Below are 18973 nucleotides of genomic sequence, written 5' to 3' on the forward strand. Positions count from 1 at the left end.
TATTGAAGTTCCCATCCCCTCTATATCAAATTTTTGACAGATGACTTTCGTAATATTCTATATTCTCTGCATAGACAAATAAATTTTAATGGATTTTTAAAAATTTTAAAAAATTTTCACTGGTAACAAACCAGTTTTAACCTTTCCTAAATAACAACATTTCCCTTCAATAGATATCTTTTATTCTAGTATAAAGTGAAAAAAAATTCATAAAATGAATTTTGCGGATTTTCCATCTACAAATATACCTAATTCGTCGATGGTAAGGTGTGATACTCCATAACCAATTGAATCTGCTCGACTTTGTATTTGGTTTTGACAAATACACACCAACTATTAATCATCCCGCTACTTAACGCCCCCAAGAAAGGTATCCTCCTATGGGTGTCCTCGCAAAAAAATCCGCAAAATTTGTATGCAAAACATTATGAGATTTGGTGAATTTTTTTAACCATCTTTTCAAAATAAGAATTTAGGATTTAAAAAATATAAGTTTCAAAAAAAAAAATAATTTAATCTTTGACCTTATTATTTAAACACCTATCCTCACACACTCGAAGATTTACACAGAATCATTTACTCACACACACACATACACACACACTTACACACACATTAGACATTGATTTCCATAATATTTTACACACAATTGTACACACACGCACAGAAAAACTGCACTATTAGCAAGAGGAGAAGATACTCTGTAACTACCTATTTTTTGTCTGTTCATTTTCATAACACTTGCGCCATTTAAGAGAGAAATTAGTCAATAAGTAGGTAATTATATAAAATAAGAGACTTAAAATCCATATAAAACAGCCAAAACCATTTTAATAGCTATTTAAAGCTTCCCTAAAATGGAGAACTTAACCTTATTTATTACTTTATATGTAAGATAAAATAGGATATTTCATTAAAAAGTTTAAAAATTTTGTGCCTAATCAAATATTGAAATATGTATGTTTGTGGGTAGATTAAAAGCAGTGCAGTGGTCTACACAACACACACATAAGTGAATAATAACTAAGAAATTTTGGCATGAAGGTAGGGGACGTTAGGGTTTATTACACTTGTCCTCGAAGTTTTATGGCCCTTTCTTATTCGTTGGCTTAAAACTTCGGGGATTTTGGTGAATTTTGATTGGTTTGTAATTAAATTGAGTGTTCAAATTTTTCAACCACTAATTTCAATCTACATAATGGGTAAGTTTGTGGTGGATGCATATCCATTTATCGGCCATTGTCTTATTCCTTTAGATCCCTGACACAAAACACACATAAGTGAATAATAACTAAGAAATTTTGGTCTCTCTGAGAAACCACAAACACCAACATTCAGTATTTTGTTTTGGACTAAATTAGATTTGAAGATTTTTGTGTGGTAACACGCGAGATTTAAATTAGAAATGGTGGATGTTTATTCAAATTTGTGGAATGATATTTCCTAAATTCTTTAGTTTTGAAATGCTTTTTTAGGTTAAAGTAAAAACATGCCCACAACATACCCCCAAAAAGATTAAAACCTGTCAATACTTTATCAAAGTTAGACACAAATCAATGAAAATTTAGTAAATAGGATATGGCTATTTGAACTATTAGTTGTATTGTAGAACCATTCACAAAAAAAGGAAATACTAGAACCTTTAAAATTTAGATATGGAAAACAAGAAATTATTTTTTTGTTTTTTTTTGTATTGTTGTTATTTCTTTTTTTAAATGAAAAAATGCAGAACTTTCTCCTTACGCATAAGAAGAATGCCAGGTGGACAGATAGATAGAAAGATAGTAAATGGACAGATAGATAGATATATCTAAATAAAGAATGATATCTGATGTAATTATAATGATATTCTGTGCCTTATTTTGACTCGGTCATCTATGACAAAACAATCATTGGGATAACTCGAGCATATCAGAAAGAAATTCCCCCCTCCCCCTTACCCACTGCTTCAATAGGAACTCAGCTACTATATAATAGGGACTTGCCAGTAAGCCCTTCTTACTTCTACATTCTATTTCTACATCAATCTGACACTCAAATAAAAAAGTTTATATACGATTATAAAGCTAATATTTCTTTTTAAAAATGTCATTTTTAGTGATTTACTAACAGTATATGCTAAATCTGAAATTTAAAGCTAATTATTGAAATTGCCAACCAGTGTTTTTTAATAATCTATGTGTAACCCTTTTTTAACAATACATATTTTTTTGCTGCGGTTATTTTGGACATAAATATCCTATTTTAAAATCATCTCCCCCCCCCCCTCTCGCCCTGCATTTATTTTGATTTGTATGTAACAAGTAAAAGCTTGTGATTAGCGTCAATTGTTGACATCTAAATATTTAGATATTAAACATAAAGCATGATATTTAAATCAATTGTGTTGGAAATTATTTGAATCATTCAATTAGAATATGTATATTGTATATCATTTTATAGTGAAATTTAACAAATTTATATATTTGAATAAATGTAACTGTCATTTTAATAAGCTGGTTATTATCAAATTTTTAATAGTTCAGCTGTATATCAATAAGTTAATTGAATTTGAAGCTCTTTATAGTGCCTATATAAAATGACGCCATACTGGCCTGCCATTTGTTAATTTAAATGTACACTGGCCTGTCAATGGTAATTTAGTCTGTGTATTGACCTAACGTTGGTCATTCTTATTGTATGACGTCATTTTTTTTATAGGAACTATAAAAACCTTTATTGAATTTACTTAAGAATAGTTTTAAAGTCTCCATTACGATTTCCTAAGAATACATTTTAGCCACATTTTAATATTTATTTAACTAATTACTGCAATACTTATTGAAATAATTGTCTGTATTATAAAAAAAATACATAATTCTAACTTGCAAATTGAAATTTTTAAATAATAATTAATTGCATTTTGTCGTGATTTATGTTATGAGAATTATTGTTGATAAGCACCTGTAGTATAATTATTTTAACAACATTATTTACCACTAATAATCTTAAATTATCATTATATAACTTTAATAAGTCAAAATAAAATGTATTTTCAATTATATGTTTACGATTTTTATATTAATTTAAAGATAAACTGATGTTAATAACAAAATAAAACATTTTGTTTCAGTAAGGATTACTGTGGATTGGGGCAAAGTTGTAAGCAAAAAAGTTACTTTTTTTAAAATCATTAAACACCATGAGAAAAAAAACGCAATTTTCTAATAATGTAATTAACAAAAATAGTCTAGAATTTCTAATAAAAATGATATTAAGCTTGCGTAAATAATTATGTTGAACGCCCTAACCTAACCTTTTTTATTCCATTATTTAATCTATTCCCATCCATCACCAAATCTATGGGCTATAGCTTCCGCAAAAGTGTCATAAAATCAAAAGATATCTCATTATATGAAAGGAAACATGGATTATATTGTTTTTTTTTAGTTTCAAAGAAAGGGCCAATATAATATCATACTGAACGACTTTTGAAATTAAAAATATTAATTGAGCGGAAGTGATATTTCACCCAATAATTTACCCCTAAAGCCCCTTTCCCTTGCTTCCTTAAGGGCTAATTTTTAAAACAGCAAAATATCAAAAACCAACCCCTTATATCTAAGTAAAGCTTTCTTACAAAGCAGGACTTTTTTTGGTGATAAACATGAAATAATTTAGTGCTTTTAAATCAAAAATAAATTCACTTTTTTGTTTAAACTTCCAGTAATGAACTATATAAGACTGAAAAAAAAATTGTTTGGCCACGGCCAAATAATCCCCTAGATAATCTGTAGGTTATCAATTGTAAATAAAGTAAAAAAAAACCTATGAAAAAGCTGGGCTAATTACAATATCCCTCACTTTTGATTAGGATTGACAGATTTCCTGTTTGTGTGTGCTACCCTATAATTTACCTTGTCCGCTAGTACCCTGAATTAACAAATGTATAATACCTTATCGTTCCTGGAAGCATCCATGTATTCATTCCAAATAGATGGTATTTAATAATAGAGGTCTTGTGGCTGACATATTATCCACGTCTTGTTTTATGGTCCAACAACTAATAAGAACTACTCTATTTTTCTATGGAATTTTTCATTGTTGTTGTCAAAAATGATGAAATCATGAAATTAATCATGGCAAAAATATTGATGGGACATTTTTTTGCCCATACACACACACACACTAATCCACACACACGTACACAAACAATTGTGTCAATGTCATATTATGTTTTGTTGACTTCTGGTTTATATGTAAACTATAATTAGAATAGGATTAGAATCTCATTCGCTTTAGTTTTATACTTTCAGTTCGCATCGTATTAGAGACAGCTTTCCGCGGAATTTAAGATGAAAAAAATACAGTATTAAAACCAGTTTTGATAGCCCCGAAGGGCTAAAGGCCATGCGATTGCGAACAAAACTGGTATTAATTTTATGATGTTTATATAATATTCGGGGAAAATTTGTCCGTAATTTGATGCTCTACATGATTTTTCAGAATGGCAAAGAATCAAAGTAATACTGAAAAAAGATTATTTATTGAATTTGCCCTTTTTTGAGCTAAAAACTGAACTTTTTACTTAAAGGTACTTTTCTAAAATGCTTATAAAATGTTAATGTTGAAATAACAGCACCTTTAAGTACTAACACAGGCCATCAATAAATTATACACTTATGAATTTATAATGTAAATCTATATTTGAAATTGAAATTAAGATTTAAAACAATAGTTGTATATACTACAGACAGGGCTGTATATCTATTTCTGTGTATGATGAATGGGGAAATTAGAATGCAAAATTATTCAGAAGAGGACCTGTGCGTGTTTGTTTGCTTGTAAGTCCATAAGTTTTGGGTGGTTGCAAAATTATTAGGTTAGGTTAAAAAGAGTGTCTCTTAAATTAGTAAAGCTCATTTTTTTTTGCTTTTTAAACCATTCAGAAACGTGTCTTGTGGCGTGCACAAGATTTTTCCAGTGGGGTGTAAACCCCCGCGGGGGTAGGAGAGAAAGACAGGACTTACCAATTAAGATTATTAGGGGGTGGTAGACAGACACCCCTCACGCCCCCTTCCACACACCCTTATACATATGGCTGAAAATCTAAACTTTAAAAAAATTTTAGAATATTTTCAAAACACCCTTATGTTTAAAAGAGGCTTTTGGATCCTTCGTGTCAACAAAGACGGATTATGATAGAAACTTTACAAGAGAAAAACCATCTGAAATCACTTATACATATACACACAATGTTTTATAAAAACAAGACAACACCAAAATAAACCTGTAGAGCCAAGCACAAAACATTGTCTGAATTTTAATAATAACTCTTTAACTAACCAGCCTGTACTTCATTATGTTTAGAATCTTTTTATTCTTTGTAGAAATTAAGCAAACTATTAATTTTTTTAGACAGGTACAAATAGATGATTCAAAGTTGATAGAAAAAGTTGTGGCAATTACTATTTAGAATGACAAAACTTATATTTTTTGCGTGACTATTGAAAATTAACAATTACATGACACTTTAGGAGCTTCTTCTAATCACAGAATAATGTAAAACATGGATCATTATGACTTGGTTTTACTTTTAAAAATTTACAAATTGAAAATAAAAGATTATCTACAATTATGATGTGTATGTTCGTTTGTAAGCTGATGAAGGAAAGCTGTGATTCTTAATTTAGGAAGAAAAGAGTTTTTATATTGATGTATCTATATTTATTTTTAGTAAATGGGTTTCAAAGAAATCAAAGAAACTTGAAAATTATCGATAATATCTTATTATTGATTGATTAATTTTTTTAATTGGTTAATAAAGGTGCAATTTTTGCTTTACAAAATAAATAATATTATGGTTCTGAATAATAATTCTTATTAATTGCATAAAGCGTAAAGCACTTGAAGTCATTTTGTAAACAATTCATTATTTCTGCCTTAATTCAATTTTATATTGGAGTTTAGCCAACATTGCTACGCTTTACTGATAATTTCAACATTTGCATCATTTAATCAAATTATTTTAATGAATATAAGCATATTCGCAATTTTTTTGCAAATAAAAATTCTTCATGTTCCTTTAATTTTTAATGCAAATCAGAAAAAACCTAATCTTTATAATTCTAAAAAATCTTAGAATTTTGATATTTAAGCTGGCTTTTAAACTAAATGCATGTACCAATTACAAGATTGTCCCACATTTAACAGTAGACTTTCAATGATTTTTAAACTGCGAAGAAAGTTAAAATTGTCCACAGAATCCTAAATAATATTCGAAATGTTTAACCATTCTTTTAGTAAATTTTGCCAAAATATGTTCTACAATTGATAGACTGATATAAGACATAGAAATAATTAACCAAACAATTTAAAATCATTCGATTGTTAGGCCTATATGTTTTTTTTGTCCACGGCCTTTCAATATTATTGAACCCGTTTTTGTTCCCTTTATATCAGATACACTATTCTTCGAGTCCTCTCTTTTCCCATCTTCCAAGAAGCATGGACATTTAATGAGAAAAAAAGTGACACTTCTATGTAATGATAGAATATTTTAAAGTAAGAATAATAGTAGTTTTCTCTTCTTTTGATAGTTATTGTCAACAACTCAATGTTTCTTTTAAAAATTTAAGCAGCTTTTAATCAAAACCCGCCAATAAACAAAAAAAGAGTAACACAATTATTTATCCTATAAGTAACAACCTTATTGAAACTCTTTTTTTTATAGAAACCTTATCCCTTTCACCGAGATACGATTGACGGCGCTTTTTTCTTACGCTCATCCCATATCTTTTTCTCGCTCTATATATGGTTGTGATACGTTTACAAATATGTGATTGATACTTTTATATACACGTGCCATGGAGGGGAGGGGGGTGATTAGGAGGTGTGATTGAACAATGATCAATCACAGGCAGACGGATATATTCACAGCTTTTTGTACCCCCCCCCCCCCATGTAGTTTTTTGGGGGATGTAGGATGATGCTCGATTTTGTTTGTATGTGTGTGTGTTTGTAAAATCAATAAAATAAAGACAAGTAAAAAGTCCAAACATCTAATACCTTTTAATGGTTATATTGTTGATGAAAATATCGGGCAGTTTAGACATTAGCTTATATTTTTTCTTAAGAAGATCTATATAGAAATAGATTCTTACATATACCTATATCCATGAAAAGTATATGACCTATATGGTTAGAAATAGATCATTCAAATGTAATTCATGTTTTATTTAGCAATACCGTCTTTTCAATATTCATTTGATTCTATACATCTTCGCATTGAATTCTATGATATGATTGTTCTGATTAGAGCTTACATTGAATTTTTTATCATACATATAGTAATTCAGACGTATACTCTTGTGATAAATAATCTTTTCCACATATTAAAGAAACAAGATAACTGTGTGTTTTTGTAGCAAAGTATCTCGCTAATCACAGAACCGATATGGTTCTACTCTAAGTAGAATCTTCTGATAGGTTCTAGAAAGGTTTATAACTTTTATCTCCCAAGATAAATTGAACAACAATTATAAATATTTTGAAAGTAATATTCTTCCTCTACTCAGCAGACAATCATATAAAAAGATGAATACCTAATAATGAATAAAGCTCTAAAAACCATTAAGAATTAGATTCAGCATTCTTCATAAATAGATAGATAGAAAAAATGCTTAGATGGATATTGGGGTATAAGAAGCATATAGAATTAGATTGAGTAGGTGACACCGCTGGTTTCAATTTAGATCTTACATGCATTCTAGTCTAACCAATACATATATTAAGACAAATACATATATTTTTGAATTTTTAAGATCAATCACCAAACAAAAAGATATGAGTTATAAAAGATTCTTTATAAAGATTATAAATTTGTTGATATATACCAGGGATCTAAGGGAATAAGACAATGTCCGATAAATAAATGTACATCCCCAATGATGATACACAAAATTAACTTCTGTAGGTTACAATTAGTGGTTAAAATAATTCGACACTTAACTTAATGTACCAACCAATCATAATTCCATAAAAGGCCCCAAAGTTATTAATCAATGAATACGAAAACATTATTGTAAAATATTGGGGACTAGTGTAATTAACAGCCCAATTCCACCTCCCTCCCTTGCTTTTCTATGTTGTTTTTTCGTCATCTAAACTGATACCAAACTGCAATTGCTGCGTTGTTTTTGAACAATATGGATTATTGCTGCGCTACTAATACAAGTGTAATAAAAGTGAATAAAAAGCACCTAATACATACCACCCAAACACACTTTATTATAAAGAGCATACACTCATATACATGGGACAGAGAAATATATTTACAAATAAAATTTGTTGCAACATGAAAACAATGGATGTAGAAAATACGTGGATATTAAGACAGGGGGAAAATATAACATGGAACTCATTTATTGGTCAGTTTGTTGATCAAGTAGGGGGGAGAGGATGGGGGGAATGGTTAATGTTATTTTGATAATATATCCATTAAGAAAAACAATTTCCATAAGCTTTCATAAGTTTATTTTATTATATTGATATTTGACTATACATAGAAAAGACTATACATAAAAAATATGGTAGATATAGCTTTCTAATATGAATGCTCAACTTTGTCGAAGTATTCATCAGGAAAATGATCTTTTAACGGCAGAAATCCAACTCTTTAAGGTCGACATAACCATAAGAATGATTTTTAAGAATCCTTATTCTATTGTTATCCCATGTTGTATTCTCTAACATTGACAAATGAATTATAAAAAGTGTATTGGAAAATAAATGAATTTCGTGTTCGTATTAGGCCAGCAGTCCAGCAGAAAAAGTGGTGCACCTATATAATAGAGTTGAAATAGACCCGAAACAAAACTGTTTTGCCTTTTGTCAAAGATAATCATTATTGAAATATTCTATTAGCAAAGCGTAGGGAAATATATTTTTTTCTCTTTAATGCAAAATTGTTTTTCTTCTGATACTTGTTTTGAGTCAAAAAAAGTTAACAAAAAATGGCATAAAATCTTATTGTTGATTGGTCTAGAATAATTTTTCTAATGTGATACATACTCTACACAATAATACATAATATTTATATTCATACATATAAATAAAAGTGTGCATTAACTTTCGTATGTTGTCATATCTTCAGAGTGTTTCATTCTCGCAATTAGGTATATTTATAGCAATATTTAGGTGGGCTGTTAATAGTTAAGCAAAGGAGTGCATTTTGTGCTTTTTTAAAGCTTTATACAGTTTTTATAGCCATAAAAAAATGACGTCATACTGGTTTACCATTGGTAATATGTATACTGGCCAGCCATTTGTAATTTTGTCTGTGTAATGGCCTATCATTGGTCATTTGTATTGTATGACGTCATCTTTCTATAGACACTATTAAGAGCTTCTGCGGTTATGATAAATTGAAATTGCGGAAATGATAACACAACCCTAAATAAAAGCAGCGGCGTGCAGCTAGTTTTAATAGTCTTTTAATTTATGATGGGCGTGCTTGCAACCTTTGTTGCTGTGCTATCAAATAATTTGATCGCTTAAAAGTTGACAAAATATAAACTTAAAGTAATTGGATGTGTCAAAATATATCTTTTAAAATGTCTAGATTGCATTTTTAAATTTTTAGAATGTTAGTTTTAAGATTAATGTAAAAGTATAGAGGAGAAACGAGATATATGTAACTCTGTCCGCAATGTGCTAGCAAACGAACAGGTTCTTTTAAGTACTTTAGATTAAAAATTACTTGAAATCTTCTTCCCATCCCTTTGATAAAAAATGAAGATGGTATGCGCTTGGTGCGCTCAAGTTTGTTTGTTTGTGTGCGTGTAAGCGCGCCCAACTTTGATTGATGTGCATAAATAGTTGTGAATTATCAAGTTGATAAACATGAGGTGTGCACTCACTACCGCATACGCGTCACTTTATAAAATAGCCAGAATGGTATATTAACAGCTCTTTCCCCTTTTTGATTGCACAACTTTTCTTTTTTATTTGCAAATGTGTCGTTTTTTTACAAATATGAAACACTATGGGTATGCGATAAAACGCGGAAGTAAATGAACATCTTAACATGCAGACAAAGGCTCACCAACATATTTTATTTACACACGAGTAACAAGTGTAACCATTCTCTGACAAGCGCAGCAAACATCATAATTGTCCTTTATATCCCCAAAATTGACTATAGCCCGATAAAAAATAAATATAGTTACCTAGGTATTTTATTGTCTAAAACTAATTCTTAAAAATTAGATCAAACCTCTAAGTTTAGTTCAAATAAAAAGTTAGCAACATAAAAATGAGAAACTCAAAATCTTAAGTAAAAATGTAAGACTTCTTTGAAATGTTAAAATTACAGACCAACATATTTACTGAACTAAAGAGTATCCACACTTCTAAAAAATGTCCATCTATTTTGTATCTATCTTATCCTTTCTTTATGCCCTCAAAATACCATTATCTATTATGGAAATAAGCGGCTTTTTTACATAGACAACTATATGCTACAGTACATTACTCTTTTTTGCTTTATATTACTCTGTAAAACTTATGGCATATGGTTGACTTAAAATTGCAATAGTTTATTTCGACAAGAATAACATTAAGGATAAGTGTATTATCGACTTACAACACTGTCCAAAAGCATTATAGTATAATTTAAAAACAATGTTAATATTAACTTTATGATTTTTTTTAGTTTAATTAAAACTCTAGAGTTTATCTGGGGAGATGCTTTTTTTACCAAAGAAATGAATGATTATTTTTATATGATGCTTTTTATAATATAAGAACAAGGCAGACATAGATTTTAATAACGTCTAATTTTTTTGTAGGATGAGTTCCATCCGTTTATAGAAGCCCTGTTACCACACGTCAAGACTTTTGCCTACACTTGGTTCAATCTTCAGGTATTAATATATCAATATATCCATTAATCTATTTATAAATCTATTCATTCAAACATCCATATGCCTATTTATCCATCCTTTTATCTATCAAGTCATTTATACCTGTATCTCACATCCACCTATTCCAAAATTTACCTAATTATCTATTTTTCACCAATCCCTCCTTCAAATAAAATTTGTTAACCCATTTAACCTTGATATTTTATAAATACTATAGGCCGCCAAGCGAAAATACTTCAAGAAGCACGAGAAGAGGATGAGTCTTGAGGAGGAGAGGAGGTGCAAGGAGGAGCTCATAGCAGAGAAGTTGGAGGTGAAGCAGAAGTGGGCGAGCAGGCTCCTGGGTAAACTAAGAAAGGATATAGCTCAGGAGTGTAGGGAGGACTTTGTTCTTTCTATTACAGGTACAGATATCTATCTATCTATCTATCTATGGAGAGCACACTCCTGGGTAAACTAAGAAAGGATATAGCTCAGGAGTGTAGGGAGGACTTTGTTCTTTCTATTACAGGTACAGATATCTATCTATCTATCTATAGCAAGCAGACTCCTGGGTAAACTAAGGAAGGATATAGCTCAGGAGTGTAGAGAGGACTTTGTTCTTTCTATTACAGGTACAGATATCTATCTATCTATCTATAGCAAGCAGACTCCTGGGTAAACTAAGGAAGGATATAGCTCAGGAGTGTAGAGAGGACTTTGTTCTTTCTATTACAGGTACAGATATCTATCTATCTATCTATCTATCTATGGCGAGCAGGCTCCTGGGTAAACTAAGGAAGGATATAGCTCAGGAGTGTAGAGAGGACTTTGTTCTTTCTATTACAGGTACAGATATCTATCTATCTATCTATGGCGAGCAGGCTCCTGGGTAAACTAAGGAAGGATATAGCTCAGGAGTGTAGAGAGGACTTTGTTCTTTCTATTACAGGTACAGATATCTATCTATCTATCTATCTATGGAGAGCACACTCCTGGGTAAACTAAGAAAGGATATAGCTCAGGAGTGTAGGGAGGACTTTGTTCTTTCTATTACAGGTACAGATATCTATCTATCTATCTATGGAGAGCACACTCCTGGGTAAACTAAGAAAGGATATAGCTCAGGAGTGTAGGGAGGACTTTGCTCTTTCTATTACAGGTACAGATATCTATCTATCTATCTATCTATGGTGAGCAGGCTCCTGGGTAAACTAAGGAAGGATATAGCTCAGGAGTGTAGGGAGGACTTTGTTCTTTCTATTACAGGTACAGATATCTATCTATCTATCTATCTATGGAGAGCACACTCCTGGGTAAACTAAGAAAGGATATAGCTCAGGAGTGTAGGGAGGACTTTGTTCTTTCTATTACAGGTACAGATATCTATCTATCTATATATCAATCTATCAATCTATCTATCTAACTATCTATCTATCTATCTATCTATCTATCTAACTATATATCTATCTATCTATCTATCTAGGAAAGAAACCAGCAATGTGTGTATTATCAAACCCAGATCAGAAAGGAAAAATGAGAAGAATTGATTGTCTTAGACAAGCTGATAAGGTAACATTTATTTTTTGTTATCTGGAAATAAATTTTCTTGTTTAGGGTTATTTTTCTTTATATTTTAATGCTGTGCAGTAAATTTTATTAACGAAAAAATCACATAAAGCTTTTCATTTTTAATATTTGTTTTATTTACATCCCCTTGACTTATGAAAAGGGGAAAACTTGTTGTCAAAAAGGCAACATTCTAGAAAGGGGTTTAAAATGGGTAGTAAAAAAGCGTGACCTCTCAATTCATCTCAAATCTCAATATTGGGCAAAAAAGTTGGTATGAAAAATTGAGTACTAACTGCTCCAAATTTATCTTCACTTGCTGAAAATGGTATCAAGTTGTTAAAGTGTTTCTGCAATCCTGTAAAAAAAAAGTTTTTACTAATTTGTAGCAGGTAAAAAATTGTAATTTTTACATTTTTCTTTCAATAAATCTTAGATTTAAACCCAGAAAATATAACAAAAATAATATTATTAAAAAAAGTTTTAAATTTTAACTGTTTTAAATGTTAGCTTAGGTCCATACAGGGAAACAAAACGTCGAATTTGGACAGTAACTGAATACAAAAATATACTCATACATTTTTCATTCACTTCACCAGAAGCTAGTGTTTTTATAAAGTGGTTTAACAATAAAATAGCATAAACCATCCCTGGACCTATGGGAGAAGCTCAAGTGGTTAGTGAGATCTTCAGAGTCAAATATAAATTTTACTTAACATAATAGAATAAAACAAACAAAATAGGAAGTGAAAATACTATTTTGTATAAAACAAACAGCAAAAAAGTAAAATAATGAAATTGATAGAATTAATAGAAGAAAATACAGCAAAACACGATAGAACTTTGTAAAAAAAGCTTTGCTGACCTAAATTTGCTTCATTGAATTTAAACCAGCAGAAGTCAGTAGTAGAATATGCATTAACAGTCAATTTCAAACATGTACATACAATTTACAGCCATTTTTTACTTCAAAAATGCAATCATTTTTATACAAGTAAGGATGAAATGTTTCAATTTATTCAAACAGGGGTAAATATTTCTTTTTTAGCATTTTTTTATAAAAGGTTTAATAAACAGGTGTATTAGAAAGAAAGGTTATACATATACAACAAGTTCAAATTTAGTTAAGTATATAATTCTGTTTTTTGTGCATAAGTTTTGATAAAGGTCATTCAAAATATTCAATTGTGTTGCACAAATAGCATTTTATTTTAACCAAAATTCTTCTTTTCATTTCATGCAAAATTGTACATATTATATATTTTTTTTGTTTTAAAACTGACTTCTTATGAGTTAAAGGTCAAAACTTTAATGTATGGTTCCATATGTATCTTATGTTTTTCTTTAAATTTCTTCTAAATTATAGAGTAGGTAAAAAGATGTTCAAATAAATCTTTTAAATTATTAGTTTAACATTGTTGAATATTTGTTAGCTAAAGTTTTAAAATCATGAATGAAATATGGCATCTGAAAAAAAGCAAAAAATAGAAAAGGAAATTCCATAAGTTAAAAGTCAATCTTAAAAAGTAGTAAGGGTCTTTTAATAACCCCTGAACTGATTGAGTTCTCTTGTAAAGCTTAATATAGGTCCCTAGATGCTTTTAAGCTATTTTACTTCTAGATTTGAATATTTGAAAAGTTTTAGTCTTTAGTTTTAGACAAAAAATAAAGATTATAAATTAAATTCTATAGAATAAATAATATAAAAATAGAAAGATATTTAGATATCAAATGAAATAAAAAAGATTTCCCTTTGGAGAGCATTGAAGGGGTCAATTTGACAACCAGATTACCCATAAAGATGCTCAATACATACCCATTAAGGATAGACTCATACAATTGCACCAGGGAATAAAAGAAAGGTGAAGGGGATATGTATATGATAAAGGGATATGGAAATGAAGGATATATTTATCTTTCTAAACAATATTTTCATGCTAAAAAAAACCAGAAATACTGTATATTTCCAGGAAGGGTAAAAAATTGATTACCCCAAAAAAGTTAAAATTTAATGGTTTTAAAATTTTCATTAAACTATTCCTTATGCCTGTCTTCTTGACTTTATCATATAAAGGTATATTGATAGATTTCATGAAAACAGCTAAAATCTGTTGTAAATAACAAAAGATTTTTCCTAGCTGAATAAGTTACATGAAAAAAAATTAAATTTTTTAACAATATGCATTACTTACCCTCATAATCAATTTCGCCTTTTTATGTAACACAATAAATATATATTCTAAACATCCAAAATTAAATGCACCTAACAATATCTAAAAAAAGATTAGTTCCTACATTGTAAGAACACATATACAGTTAGGGAGTTGAATCCATTTTTATAGAAGCAGAAATATAATCTATGATTATGGTTTGGACCCTCTAAAACCGTAATCTACCCTTCCACTTTCCTCTCTCTTGGTGAAGATATCTTCAACGCCGATACGATTTTTGAAATATAAGATTCCACTTTTGTCTCTCTTGTTGAAGATATCTTCACCAATAGAGGCAAAAGTGGAATCTTAAATTTCAAAAATCATATCGGCGTTGAAGATATCTTCACCAAGAGAGGGGAAAGTGGAATCTTACATTTCAAAAATCGTATCGGCGTTGAAGATATCTTCACCAAGAGAGGGGAAAGTAGAATCTTACATTTCAAAAATCGTATCGGCGTTGAAGATATCTTCACCAAGAGAGGGGAAAGTGGAAAGGTAGATTACAGTTTTAGAGGGTTTAAACCATAATCATAGATTATATTTCTGCTTCTATAAAAATGGATTCAACTCCCTAACTGATATAGTTTATAGATTGAGGGAATATATAATAAAACTGCACCATACAAAATAAAATCAAAGGTTAGTCAATGTTGGTCATTGAGGATTTAAAAAAAATGTTTTTTGTTATATTTATAAACATCTTTTTGGTTCTTGTTCATTGGATTTCATACTTCCATTTGGCCTTCCTAACAATTCTTTTTCTTCTTAATTTAAAATCTTTGCCATCATGAAAATGGTTGCTCTTTTTACGAGTAAATACACATCTTCTCTTAAAAACCTTGAGATATATTTGTTGCCTCCCCTCTGGTCTGTATAATAGGTAGCTGGATCCAAGTATTAAGGGATAGCACATTAAGAAAAATACGTTTTATTAAAAAGTCTCTAAAATATGAAGATAAAATCATTTCATAAATTCATTGTGCAGTTTTTAATATTACTTCACTTTGTTACTTCCCTCTAAAGATTGAAATAGGCAGTTTATCAAAAATTAACTAGCTTTTTCCCTTATACCAAAGATATATAAACAAAGTATTATAAGTCCCATTGTTCCATCCCTGCATCCCTGGCAACAGGATCATATATCCCTGTTTTATGAACTGAAGATACAGCCATTGAAGCAGTCAGATATCCTTTAGTTACGACTTTTTATGGCCCTTTCTGGACATTTACTTATTTTAAATTTCAATATTGGACGGATAAAATACAGTTTTACTACATGACAATTCTATATTATGGACAATTGTGTGGGCAGTTGTCAGAGGAAGTAAAGATATTTTATTCAAAATATTTACTTTTTTATCTTTTTAAATACGGTAGGATATATTATCTTAAGAAAACTTTTGATTTAAAATTTACATTATCTTAACTGTAAAATTTGCATTATTGCATATCTTCTCCAAATAGGCAAAATTAACTTTAAATGTACAGAAAATAATTTGAGAAAATTTCTTGTGCGCATTGCATGCCGCGGATACGTATTTACTAATTACAAACACAAATTCGTGGTTGTCAATCAATCAATCAATTAGTTAACTATGCACAAAATCTCCCTCCCAGTTTCTTTTATTCAATCTACAGTTTGTTTAAACCCAGGGAGAAGGGACGGGTTTTGGTAAAAAAAAGAATTTTAAGCAGTAAACAAACTTTATTTAAAGAAAATGTTTTTGTCTCTAACTTTTCCACCATAATAATAATGACAAAATTAATTTATAAGATCTATTCTTATCCCTGAATTTTTAAAGCTTAATATATTATTTCTCTAACACACCCATCCATCCATCTATCTAACCATCCATCCAACCCCACGTAAATGCGCCACACATTATGGGTACATAATTGCCTTGAGGTTAAAGTTAACAGGCCATTATGCCTATAAGTACCATTTAACCAGATTAGTACAACGTGTTTGTGTGTCTTAAATTATGTGTTTCATTTTTTAAAGCAGGGAAGACTATTCTGATTGAAAATTAGTCGAACAGGCTTATTCTACTTAGAGGCATTCTAATTTAACTTATCATTCAATTGTTAAAATTGGCCATATATAACAAATTCTTGATATACCTGAAATTTAAGACTACAGTTTTTTTAACCAAATGCCTTAAAATTAGAAATTACTATGGACCATGAAATAATTTTTTTATTATATTCTTTTTGTTTAAAACGAAGGCTTATTATTTGTTTGTTTGTTTTTAAGAAAACTTGTCTTTTTCTTGGTATTTAAAGGTAAAAACAACTCAACAAGATGAATCATAATAGATCCTCTGTAATCTAGAAGATCAAATAACAAAAACCTTCTCTAGCATTCAAATTAACCTATTTATGCAGACTTAAATTGATTATCCTAACTTTTTCTACGCTGCATGTATGAAAAAGTCTGTATATATAACTTTTTAATTGTGTCTAGTGAAAAAAAGGCTTCATTTTTAGATAACAGTGATATTTGAAATTGAAAGAATCATTTCAAAGTTAAAGAAACGTATGTACCAATATTTAAAATTATGTGGGAGGTTTTTTTTATTTTGAAAAGACGATTAACCTACATATTTTAAATATTTACGTTTAATTGCTTTACTAAAATTACCTTTAATTTCTATTTTTCAGGTTTGGAGACTTGATTTGGTTCAGGTGATCCTGTTCAAAGCAGTTCCCCTTGAGAGTACAGATGGAGAAAGATTGGAGAAGTCTCCAGATTGTCTCCATCCCTCCCTCTGTGTTAACCCTTACCACATCAATGTATCTGTCAGAGAATTAGATCTATTCCTAGCTAATTATGTTAATACTCATGGTGAGTTATTATTATTATCTATTATTGTACCATCCCTCCCTCTGTCAGAGAATTAGATCTATTCCTAGCTAACTATGTTAATACTAATAGTTATTATTATTATCTATTATTGTACCATCCCTCCCTATGTCAGAGAATTAGATCTATTCCTAGCTAACTATGTTAATACTCATGGTGAGTTATTATTATTATCTATTATTGTACCATCCCTCACTCTGTCAGAGAATTAGATCTATTCCTAGCTAACTATGTTAATACTCATGGTGAGTTATTATTATTATCTATTATTGTACCATCCCTCCCTCTGTTAGAGAATTAGATCTATTCCTAGCTAACTATGTTAATACTAATGGTGAGTTATTATTATTATCTATTATTGTACCATCCCTCCCTCTGTCAGAGAATTAGATCTATTCCTAGCTAACTATGTTAATACTCATGGTGAGTTATTATTATTATCTATTATTGTACCATCCCTCCCTCTGTCAGAGAATTAGATCTATTCCTAGCTAACTATGTTAATACTAATAGTTATTATTATTATCTATTATTGTACCATCCCTCCCTCTGTCAGAGAATTAGATCTATTCTTAGCTAACTATGTTAATACTCATAGTTATTATTATTATCTATTATTGTACCATCCCTCCCTCTGTGAGAGAATTAGATCTATTCCTAGCTAACTATGTTAATACTCATGGTGAGTTATTATTATTATCTATTATTGTACCATCCCTCACTCTGTCAGAGAATTAGATCTATTCCTAGCTAACTATGTTAATACTCATGGTGAGTTATTATTATTATCTATTATTGTACCATCCCTCCCTCTGTCAGAGAATTAGATCTATTCCTAGCTAACTATGTTAATACTAATAGTTATTATTATTATCTATTATTGTACCATCCCTCCCTATGTCAGAGAATTAGATCTATTCCTAGCTAACTATGTTAATACTATTGGTGAGTTATTATTATTATCTATTATTGTACCATCCCTCCCTATGTCAGAGAATTAGATCTATTCCTAGCTAACTATGTTAATACTATTGGTGAGTTATTATTATTATCTATTATTGTACCATCCCTCCCTATGTCAGAGAATTAGATCTATTCCTAGCTAACTATGTTAATACTCATGGTAAGTTATTATTATTATCTATTATTGTACCATCCCTCACTCTGTCAGAGAATTAGATCTATTCCTAGCTAACTATGTTAATACTCATGGTGAGTTATTATTATTATCTATTATTGTACCATCCCTCCCTCTGTTAGAGAATTAGATCTATTCCTAGCTAACTATGTTAATACTAATGGTGAGTTATTATTATTATCTATTATTGTACCATCCCTCCCTATGTCAGAGAATTAGATCTATTCCTAGCTAACTATGTTAATACTCATGGTGAGTTATTATTATTATCTATTATTGTACCATCCCTCCCTCTGTTAGAGAATTA

General features: G+C 29.8%; 1 protein-coding gene across 7 annotated transcripts in view; it reads left to right on the forward strand.

The window, feature by feature from the left end:
- LOC145313420 (nuclear factor 1 X-type-like) overlaps window positions 1-18973 on the forward strand; it is a 50092-nt gene that overhangs the window by 12370 nt on the left and 18749 nt on the right. For 6 of the 7 annotated variants that reach the window (XM_080152824.1, XM_080152858.1, XM_080152835.1 and 3 more), the window contains exons 3-6: window positions 10830-10904; window positions 11122-11308; window positions 12370-12455; window positions 17327-17510. In XM_080152824.1, coding sequence (XP_080008950.1) covers window positions 10830-10904; window positions 11122-11308; window positions 12370-12455; window positions 17327-17510 — 532 coding nt within the window. Of the gene's footprint in view, window positions 1-10829; window positions 10905-11121; window positions 11309-11741; window positions 11836-12369; window positions 12456-17326; window positions 17511-18973 lie in introns of those variants that run through there. The other variant, XM_080152875.1, reaches the window with a different exon arrangement.

Source organism: Acartia tonsa, chromosome 1 (genome assembly GCF_053477335.1).
Source record: "Acartia tonsa isolate MP-2025a chromosome 1, ASM5347733v1, whole genome shotgun sequence".
Classification (NCBI taxonomy): Eukaryota; Metazoa; Arthropoda; class Copepoda; order Calanoida; family Acartiidae; genus Acartia; species Acartia tonsa.